The following is a 12186-nucleotide window of genomic DNA, read 5'->3' as shown; positions in this document are numbered from 1 at the left end:
ATATAAACATCCTAGTACTTAGACCCGTGCGAGGCACGTGTTAAATATTTTCTAAGTAAAAAAAATATTTATAATTTAGAAATTTTACTTATAATAAGATTACTATTCTATAGATAAAATGTCATTGTTATTAATAGTATACATAAAAAAATTAATTTAACTAAATTTTTTTGTAACTTATAAAACAATGTGAGCATTTCTAATTAATTAATAATTTGTGTAAGTTTTAAAAAAAATTAATTCGTTAAATAAAAAATACCACAAAAACATATAAAATCATTTAGTTTATTAATAATTTGATCATATAAAAATTACCCAAATGTAAATCATATTATAATTTTTAAAAAATAATTAAAAATATATTGATATAAATAATTTTGATATAAATTGCATTTGTAATTTAAAATATAAATTAATTATTTTGATCTTTTATAATATTATTTAACTGTTTAAAATAAATTTAGATAAAAATAATAAATACAAAAATATTATTTATTTACATCAAATTAATAATTAAAGTAGAAAACATGTATAAATGTGAAATTAAAATAGAAAAATCACCAATTTTATAAATGTTAGAAGATAAATAAATTGAATTATAAAGCTATATAAATCATAGAGCTGAAGAGACAAATACTTCATTTCACCTCTTAAACTTCTATCGGATACTATTTAAGTTTTTCAACAATTTTTTAACCCAAAAAAAGTAATTAAAATTTATATATTTAAAAATGAAAATACTTTTTTTAACCCACCATCTTCCACAAATTAAGTTCTTTAACATTAATTTCGTATGCTTTAAAATATACACCTAAAAAAACATAATTAAGAATTAGAAAACAACAAAATTAGAAGAAGAAAAAATATAGCCAAAAAATTTAAAAACAATACTAAAGATAGAAAGAAAAAGAAAAACTATAAGTGTAAAGAGGAAGATAATTCTAATATACCATTTAATATTATTTTGTGATGATTCAAAATATGCACCTATGGAAGAAAATATAACTAAAATTGAGTGAGAGAATTAAAACCATAAAATATAACTAAAATTACTTATTATTACCGCTAAAAAAAATCAAAAATCATAATAATTTTTAAAAATATTATAAAATTATAATAATTACCTAATAACATTTTTTGACACTATTATACACATTGTTTAGTACACTTATTATATATTTTAATGTGCATTAATTATAAATGATAACCATAATATTAAGAAGTGGAATAAATAGTTTTAAATGGTAAGGTGTAATTTTCAAATAAATAATTAAATTCATTAATTAAGGTTCATTTTTATTTATATGTTTTAAATAAATATTTTTCAAAATAAATAGTTTTTCTTGCAAAATAACTATCTTGAAAGAATAAACTGTATTAATTTTGTTTTTATCAACCACACTACCTTCCTCTCATTGAGAAAATTGTTGATAGAGTTAGACATTGGATCTCCAAGCTGTTAAGCTATGCAGGTAGAGTGCAGCTTATTCAAAGTATCTCCTTTGCCATTACACATTATTGGTTGCAGTGTTTTCCTTTACCAAAGTTTGTGCTTGCCAAGATAGACTCCATCTGTAGAACCTTCCTGTGGACTGGCAAGAGTGACAAGAGCATGAAAAGCCCTATAGTCTGGCATACAGTTTGCAGACCTAGATGTAATGGTGGGCTCAATATCATTAATCTGTCTATTTGGAACCAGGTGACAATGCTAAATTGCCTTTGGAATATTTACAGAAAAGCTGATAACTTGTAGGTTTTGTGGGCTCATACTTATTATCTGAAGGGAACTCATGTGATAGAGTTAGAACAGGGAAATTCTTGGTCTTGGATTTTCCAGGCAGTTATGTTGCAGAGGGAGCATATTGGTCGGATTCAGATTCTATGGAACAAGATGATAGCCATGCAGACTTTTAATATGAAACAGGTTTATGATGCTCTGATTGATGATACTCCAAAGGTTCCATGGAGATTCCTGTTGCATTACAATTCAGCCAGACCTCGGGCTTTGTTCACCACATGGATGCTATGCCATGGAAGACTCCCAACCAAATATAGGCTTATCCAATTTGGATTCATTCAAGACTCTGTGTGCATCCTATGTAATACTGCTCCTGAATCCAGTGCTCATCTTTTCTTTCAATGCAGGATTGTTAAAGATATTTGGCAATCCATTCTTGAGTGGATTGAGATCAAGCATACTCCTCATGACCGGGCTATGGAATTGCAGTGGATCCTCAACATTATCAGTAAGAAGGGATGGAAAGCTAAACCGCTTAAACTAGCTTTCTCTGAAGCAATATATGGCATATGGCAGCTTAGGAATGCTATTATTTTTGACATACACCATAAAGAGAATACTGTTAGCTTAATTGTAGATAACATCACCTATAGGGGTTGGAAGGATAAATGCATTAGGGATCACATAGCTAGGCTAATGATGTAGGCCTTTATGTGCCCTTGTTTTTATGTCCTTTTTGATTTGTTGGATCCTTTAGGATCACTTGTACTTCAGTGACTTTTTGAATTAATATATATTTATTTTAGTTTAATTTTTTTTTTGTTTTTATGTTAAAATTATTAAAGAGGTTTTGATTTTAAATTTTGACTTATGTAATGCACTTATCATAAAAATTTTCTTTATGTTGAAATTTTAAAAAAATTGTGGCTTAAATATGTGATACCGAAGTGCGTCCTGTAAATATTTCTTGTTTAAAAAATATAAATGTGTAATTTATTGTAATGAATTATAAAAAATGTTAAAATTGATCTAAATTTAAAATTAAAAAAATAAATCTTTTTTCTAACTACGTATAAAAGTGAATAATTGTGTAAGATTATTTCGCATAAAATATTCTTCATTGGTAATAAATCAAAATGAAAATTTATGTTTTTCTTTGTTTGATTTAGTTTCAAGCTATTGTATGTTATTTGATTAGGATAATATCAATTATAATTTCCATACATCCTAGAAGGATTGCAGGAAGAATACTAAAATATCCCAAAAGGATTTCATAAAGATTTTTTGATTTATCGATCTAAAATTTTATAACTTGTAATACCTCATATCAAACAAAGTCTTGCTGATACAATTTCTTTATTCATATTATTTCTAAATATTTATATTTTAACAAAAGAATTAAGACATTTTAAGTAACTACTACAAATAATATCGTCTCACATATAAATGTATATATGAGGGGGAGAAATAAATATTTTCTGCACTCTTTTTCCCTTCACCATGGTTTTGTCCCACTGGGTTTTTCTGGTAAGGTTTTTAACGAGGCAGTTCACAATCAAAGGATATTGTACTCTTTTTCCTTCACTAGTTTTTTTCCCACTGGGTTTTCTCTAGTAAGGTTTTAACGAGGCATATCCTCAATGGACATCCAAGGGGGAGTGTTATGAATAAATATTATTGTGGATGTCCATATATATTCTTATCTTTCATCTTCATATTCCCTATTAAGTGGTATAGTAAGGTTATGATTTTTCACCTTCCTAATATCCTATAAATAGAGACCACTTTGCAATGTAAAGCTATCTACTTGAAGAAGATAATAGAACACCACTTTCTCTCTTACTTTCTCTACTTCATCTCTATATTGTTTTTGTTAATTTCATAACAGATTTGATTTTATAAGTAAATATGTATAATGATACAAACAAAATTTTGATTAGATAAATCATAAATAATTTATTTTATTTATTATCATTATTGGCAAATAAAACATTTAATAAGAGTATTCAATGTAAATTGGTAATTATTGATTAGATTTTATTAATATATTCATGTAATGTTTATTTGTAATAAAACTTCACATTCTTACCAAAAAAAACTTCACATTGAAAAAAGTTAAAACTCAACTTTGACATTGAAATAAAATAGAGAAACAAATGATAATTATGATGAATAAAAAAAGACAACACTGATTATGATTAACAATAAAAGAATAAAATCACTCATGCACAATGCAACTATTCTTAGTTTGTTTAAATAATTTAATTTAGTAACAAAGTCTATGCACAAAGGTCATAAAGTGACGATTTTCTGCACAATGAAAAAGGATAACATATAAAATTTAATTTACAATACAATCAAAAGCTATAAAGTGATTTGATTTTTAATTCAAAAATAATGATTTAATCTTAATAAAAAAATAATGATTTAATTCAATAAAAAAACATCATTGTGATTTGTCTCGTAATAATGATACGAACGTTTAGGTTTTCAAAACTAAAACAACAGTTAATATTTTTATTATTATTGTCTATTTAAATTTGAAACACTTAAAACAATTATTTTTCTATTGTTACATGTCCTAAATTTTTTTAGTCGAATAGTCTGTTGGATGGTTCATTTAAGATTAAAAAAACAAAATATCATAGATTCTTCGGAATAAACATGTATAGGCTCGTAACAATAGACATACATACACCAGAAAAACATTCTCAAAGACATATGATTGATTTGTTAGACAGTTCCCGCTGAACATATTAACTATTTAATTAAACATCCATAATATAATAGCTAATACATAATTAAACCTACCCTCCATTGATTAAGTCCATAACAACATGCTTAATGCTTCCTTCCTTCAATTCTGTTAGTAAGTCCTCCAAATTACACAGCACCAATAAATCAATTCCTCTTCTATGATTAATTATTCATTTAGAGTAAATTAAACATAATCAAGTTTAAGAAATCAAAATTAAGCATCTATGTATCAAAATTCCTAAGAAATCAACAATATCAGTTTTGAAAATTCCAAACATTATCGATAGAAAAATTATGAAACCTATCATAATCCAGATCGGAAACAAACAATAGGTGATGATACCACTGAGAATTTGAAGATGTTGTTGAATCCGTCAGTGATTTAGCCTTTGTTTTTTAAAACAGAAGATCAAAGAGAGTTTATGTAGTTTCTTTTTGGGCTGAGTGATAATTCTTGCAGGATTTAGTTGAGGGCTTTAATATCAATGAGTCTGTATGGAGGCAAGAGCGAATGAATGATTTACATTGAAAATATAAAATGACTTTGCAGTCTACAATATAAGAAAATTAAATGATCTGGAAAAGACCAAATTACCCTGTTGTGCCTACAAGCTTCCACGTGGACTGCTTTAAAAGCTTTCTTTCATTTTATAAACAATTTCCTTTCAGCCTCATCTATTAATTCACACTTTCTTTTGCCGACATATCAATTCACACTTTTTGCCTTCCTTTCTTCCATTACTCTTTCATAAATAAATTTTTTAGAATAAACATATATTTAATAACATCATATAAAATATTTACACAATTACCAATTATGTTATATATAAAGAGAGTGCAAGTAATGTTTTTAATAGTAAAATTATATTTTTTTAATAGAGAAACAAAATCATAGCCAATATTAAATTTTAGATTTACATTATTATTATTTGATAAAATAAAATAATATTTACTCATTATTATAATTTTTAAATTAATATATCAAAAAACTATCGTCTTTATGTTAGTCTTCAAAAAGAATTTTAAACTAAAACTCTTATACCAAAAAACGTAATATATTTTTATTAGAGATCTAAAAAAATCAAATACTTTTTTATAAATTTTTAAATAAATTTATTATAAATATTTAATAATTCAATATCATATGAAATTAGATTTTGATGGTTATTAATAATTTAATATAATTCAGAAAAGACAATTGATTAAATTTTAGATCTGAAATCAATAATCGGTCTATTGAATATTTATGGGATTATGAAGTTACTGATTAAAATATTTAATATTAGCGGGAACATAGAGTTACTGATCAAAATATTGAATGTTAACGGGAACCTGAAGTTATTGATTAAAATATTTAATATTAACGCAAACATGAAGTTACTGATCAAAATATTGAATATTAACGAGAACATAAAATTACTGATAAAAATATTAAATATTAACAGGAACATGAAGTTACTAATCAAAATATTAAATATTTTTTCACGAGACATGAAGTTACTGATCAAAATAATATTAATTATGCATTCATTATTATTTTTTCACGAGTAACCAAATATTTTCTATTAAAAAATATACATCTGAAACAAATGTGCGTCTCGTACCATAACCCGTGCATCAAATTTGCTTTTATTAATTATACATTGAATTATTATTTTTTCACAGGTACCTGACATTTTTCTATTAAAAAAATATACATCTGAAACAAATGCGTGTCCCGTACCAGAACCCGTGCATCAATTTTTTTTATACTAATTATACATTCAATTATTATTTTTTTACGGGTACTTGACATTTTTCTATTAAAAAATATACATTTGAAACAAATGTGCGTCCCGTACCAAAATCCGTGCATCAAAATATTTTTTTATTAATTATACATTAAATTATTATTTTTTCACGGGTACCAGACATTTTTCTATTAAAAAATATTCATCTGAAACAAATACGCGTCCCGTACCATAGCTCGTGCGAACGCTCGTGTTTGTTACTAGTTCTCAACGTGAACATTGAGTTGTTGTCTTCATTTGAAATTTTCCAATTTCCAATTAAAAGTCCATTTAACAGTTTTCAAGGCCCAAGAAATCTTTTTACACTTATTAGTTATTACTACAATTAAATCTTTACAATCATAAAATTAAGTATTTTAATTTATATATAAACATTTTGTCGAAGTTAATTATTTTAATTTATATATAAAATTAAGTTTAACTATAATTGTATAAAGAATAATGATATTCATGCATTTATATAGGTTAAAGTAATTTTGTATGGTGATTTTATATCCAAATGCATATTGAAATTAATATTTATAAAAAAAATTGCGTGAATTTAATTGATCGTGTCCCATTACAAATTTATTTAATACGATATAGATTTTACTTAAATAAAAATGTAAATATTTTATTGATAGTGCCCCGTGAAAAAAAATAAAAATTTTGACATTTGAAAATAAGAATTTTGTGCCTCAAATAAAAACAATTGTTAATTAAAATAAAATATGCATTTTGGTGATAGTGTCATGTGAGAAAATAGAAATATTGATATTAGAAAATAAGAATTTTGTGTTTCAAATAAATATAATGTTAACTAAAATAAAATAGGTATTTTGCTGATAATGATCAGTGAGAAAAGTAGACATTTTGACATTTAAAAATATTTTTTAATAATTATGAATAATTTAGACATTTGAAAATAATATTTTTAATAATTATGTTAATTCAATTTATTAATTTATTTATGTTTAAAAAATAAAAAAGAAAAGGGAAAATAGAGAGAGAGAGAGAGAGAGAGAGAGAGAGAGAGAGAGAGAGAGAGAGAGAGAGAGAGAGAGAGAGAGAGAGAGAGAGAGAGAGAGAGAGAGAGAGAGAGAGAGAGAGAGAGAGAGAGAGAGAGAGAGAGAGAATTAAAATGAGAATGAAAATATTGGAGAAATAAAAGAAAAATGATAATTTGAAATGTGAGAGAGACATATGTTGCATTTTGGTTTGTTTGGAAATTAAATAAAATGATTGGATTATGAAAAGAGAATTTAGTCCTTTTTGTTTTGAAAATTGTTGGAACAGAAAGGGTAATTTGGATAGAATGGTAGACTTCTTTTTTAATAGCTTAATATTAGATTTAATAAAAAGTATTATTGATAAAGAAAAAAAAATTTATTAAATCAAGTATTATGTAAAAGTTGTAAGAAGACTAGGCATACTAAAGTGGTGTTGACTAAAAGCATTTAGAAGCTACATGTATTATTAACCATTGGCATTAAACTTACAAATTAAAAAAGGAAAATTAGTGGACAACTTGCATCACCGCCTCAATTGAATGCTTGCATTTTAAGTCTCATAATCATTGAGCTTTCAATTCAAAGCCTATATAATAAAGGCATTTATGCAGGGCCGTCCCAAGACATCTTGAGGCCTGAGGCGAAATTTCAAATTAATTTTTGTAAAATAATAAAAATATTTTTATTTTAAATTAATATATTTTAATTTTAGGTTTTTTAGGATGTTAAATCATTAAATTATATATATTTTTTTTCAATTGATAATACAATAACATATCTAAACGCGTTTCTTCGCATTTAAAAAAAATCATTATTGCAAAAACAAAATTTATTTTTGGCCAGTAATACATTTTCTGAAGAAGAGGATATTTGATATTTAGATACTGTGTTTAATAATCATATGCGGGAAAAGAGAATTATTTTCTTCTCTAAACAAAACGGTTAAATCTACCGTGAAGTTTAGAAACAATTCAAATATTCCAATTTTGGGGAAAGGATGAATTTCTATCATGTTGAAAGATGGATCACAAAATTTTATTGGCGATGTTTTCTATGCAACTAGTCTTCATCAAAATCTATTGAGTATGGGAAAACTATCAGAGAAAGGTACAACTGTTAGGAGTGAATAAATGGTGTTTTCATGTGTTACATTAACTACCTTTTGAGCTAAAAGTGAATGTATCTTGTGATTTTTAAGGATTTTATAGTTAGAATTGAACTTTCGAGGTTCGATGTTAATTGTAGAACGACTTGTGTCACTTTGGGTGTTATTTGTGCAGATATTGAGGTTAAGGAGCAAAGACGAAGGAACACGCAAGCGTAGAAGCTCTGAAGAAGAGGAATCACAAAGAATTGGGCTAAAGCAAGTGGCGAGCCGCGCCAATCATAGGCGAGACGCGCGAGACCTTCTGACTTGGGTTCGCGCCTCGCAAGCCCGTGTCGCGCCGCGGTGATTGCGTTATAAAGAAAAAAGGCTATAAATAAAAGCCCTAATCCTCATGAGGAGAAGACTTTTGGAGAGACTTTTTGTGAGCGAAATTAGGAGAACATTCCAAATCTGAAGCTGAGAACAACAATTGAAGGTGGATTCTTTACCAATTGAAGATATTCCGTTGAAGAACATGAATCCCTCCATTAATTCTTGTGTGTTCTTCATGTCTATGGAGAGCTAAATTCCTCTTGTTGAGTTTAAGGTAGTAATTAGCCTATGAATATACAATACCATTGATTAATTCCAATGAACAATTGTTTGAATTTATTATCAATAAGAAACCTTGTTTTTATATTAAATTATTGTGGAGTCTTTGATCGAAAGAAAAGATTCTAACTTTTGCCCTAGGTTACTATATTGATTCAATCCCAATTTGCAGAGATGGAATTGTGATTGAGTTTTCATAATTATCGTTCTTTATTACTATTATCGATATTGATATTCTGAGAGATCGAATCTCATAACGGTAAAAGTTTATCTAATTTGATTTGCAGACATGGAATCATATTTGAGGATAAGTGAAGATAATAAGTCAAATGATTGTTCAATTGTGATTTAATTAACAACTTGTATAGGAATAGGTTGATGAACCCTAAAGCTCAACATATCTCTTTAATCGTTAACAAACGTTCAGAATTTGCATTTAAATTATTGTTAGATTTAATAACATAGTTATAATCATAAAACAAATTCAACTACTTTTTCTCTCTCAAAATAACCAACTATAGAACGGCAGTAATATTAAACCAATCCATGTGGATACGATATATACCGAAAATATTTACCCACAAATACTTTCAACAACAACATGCAAATTCACAATGGTTTTTGCACGTTGATTGACATAAATGGTAGATTTATCACAAAGGTAAGAATGACACTGAACTGCCTATTTCCTTTGAAATTCAACATGAAAAATTTTCTTGCTTGAGTTTTATCATTCTAAATGATGATTGGTTGTGGCACATGAGAATTAGTCACTTTCATTTTTTTGGTTTGAATCACGTGTCGAGAAAATAATATGTTTCTGGATTGCCTGTTGTGAATATTCCAAATGGAGTATGTGAGACTTGTCAATTTGAAAATAAGCATAGAGATTCATTTCCTACTGGAATGTCTTGGCGAGCGAAGAAGTTATTGGAGATAATTCATTGAGACTTGTGTCTAGTGGAAATACTAACACCCGGTGGTTGTAAGTACTTTATTACTCTTATAGATGATTTTAGTAGAGAAACTTAGGTGTATTTCTAGAAACAAAAATCAGAAGCTTGTGATGCCTTTAAGACATTCAAGGAATTTATAGAAAAACAAGTGGTTGAAGAATCAAAAAATTGAGAATAGACATAGGCCAAGCATACCTTGTTGGTACAAGTTTCTTTGAACCACATGGGATTGAGCATCAATTAACAAGATATACACCTTAATAGAATGGAGTTGCTGAAAGAAAGAATAGAACAATCATGGATATAGTGAGATGCATGTTGAAGGCAAAAGAGATGCCTAAGGAATTTTAGGAAGAAGTTATTGCTACTACGGTTTATGTTTTACACAGGTGTCCTACAAAGAGTATCAAAGAAAAGACCCCTGAAGGAGCTTGGAGTGAAAGAAGACATTCAATCTGCCACCTTAGAGTTTTTGAATGTATTACATATGCTCACGTACCAGATCAATTGAGAAAGGAGTTATCGGTCGAGATGTATCTTTGTTGGCTATACTTCAAACTCAAAAGCCTATAAGCTCTATAATCCAAAGACAGTGAGGGGGATTATCAGTTGAGATGTGAATTTTGATGAACGAGGGATGTGGGATTGGTCCTCAGAGTCATAAAATGATCCAATAGTGACTTCAGATGACTATGAAGAGGAGACTGAATATAATCCAACACCCGATGAGCCAAAAACATCTAGCAAACAACAAATAACACCTGATGAGCCAGAAAAATCCAACAGACAACAAATGTCGTGTAGATTACCAGCCAGATTGCAAGATTGTATTTTAGGTAATGATAATGACCATTCTGACGAGGAGATTATCAACTTTGCTTTATTGGAAGATTGTGAACCATTTACTTTGGAAGAAGAAACTGATGATTAAAATTGGATAAAAGCCATGAATGGAGAATCAATGCAATTGAGAAGAATAAAACATGGGACAAGAAAGCTATAGGAGTGAAGTCGGTATACAAGACAAAGTACAAACCCAGTGGTGAGATTGATCATTTTAAAGGATACAAACAAAAACCATGTATCGATTACTTTGAGTTATTTGCTCAAGTTGCAAGGTTGGATACAATTAGAATGCTTATTTTGATCTCAGCACAAAATAGTTGAAAATGCATCAAATGGATGTTAATTCTGGATTTCTCAATGGTAATTTAGAAAAAGAAGTATACGCTGAGCAACCTGCATGATATCTAGTCAAAGGAAAGGAAGATAAAGTCTATAGATTGAAGAAAGAATTTATAACCTGAAGCAGATACCAAGAGTTTGGTATAACAAGATTGATTCTTATTTTATGCAGAATGGTTTTCAAAGATGTCCTCATGAGCACACGTTATATATTAAAAACATTGATCCTAGAGATGTCCTTATTGTGTGCCTATATGTTGATGACTTGATTTTCACTAGAAATAATTTAGATATGATTGCAAAATTCAAGGAGGCTATGGTTAGACATTTTGAAATGACAAATATGGGCTTAATGTCCTTGGCATTGAGGTCATTCAACAAAATGATGGAATTTTTATTTCTCAAAAGAAGTATGCAGGTGATATTTTGAAGAAGTTCAAGATGGAGCATTCAAAACCTATTTACATTCCCGCTGAAGAAAAGTTGAAGGTTACAAGAGAAAGTGATGGCAAGAGAGTAAATTCAATCCAATATAAAAGTTTGATCGGAAGTCTGAGATATTTGACTATAACAAGACTAGACATAAATCATGGAGTTGGTTTACTTAGAAGATTCATGGAAGAACCATGTATTAGCCATTTGCAATGATCCAAGAGGATTCTTTGTCATATCAAAGGTATATTGACTGATGGGATTTTTTATGCTAGTAATAATGATGTGAAGCTTGTTGGGTACACAAATAGTGATTGGGCTAGAAATATAGATACAAGAAAAAGCACGTCAGGGTACGCATTTCATTTGGGTACAGGTGCAATTTCATGGTCTTCAAAGAAACAACCAACTGTTGCACTTTCTACCACTGAAGCAGAATATGTTGCAGCAACTAGGTTTGCTACTCAAACAGTATGGATGAGAATAATTTTAGAAGTGAGACATCAGAAGCAAAATAGTCCTACAAGGATATGTTGCGATAACAAATCCACTATTGCACTGAGTAAGAATCTGGTATTTCATGGACGATCCAAGCATATTTATATTCTTTTTAACAAAATAAGAGAGTTGAGAAAGAAAT

General features: G+C 28.2%; 1 protein-coding gene across 1 annotated transcript; it reads left to right on the top strand.

The window, feature by feature from the left end:
* Nucleotides 1–1466: 1466 nt before the first annotated feature.
* LOC131614816 (uncharacterized) lies at nt 1467–2443 on the top strand. The gene is made up of 3 exons (XM_058886365.1): nt 1467–1472; nt 1529–1699; nt 1784–2443. Exons 1-3 carry the CDS (start codon nt 1467–1469, stop codon nt 2441–2443), a joined length of 837 nt encoding a protein of 278 aa, XP_058742348.1.
* Nucleotides 2444–12186: the final 9743 nt, after the last annotated feature.

This window comes from Vicia villosa, linkage group LG6 (genome assembly GCF_029867415.1).
Source record: "Vicia villosa cultivar HV-30 ecotype Madison, WI linkage group LG6, Vvil1.0, whole genome shotgun sequence".
In the NCBI taxonomy this organism is placed as follows: domain Eukaryota; kingdom Viridiplantae; phylum Streptophyta; class Magnoliopsida; order Fabales; family Fabaceae; genus Vicia; species Vicia villosa.
This window is presented reverse-complemented; position numbering and strand designations above follow the sequence as displayed.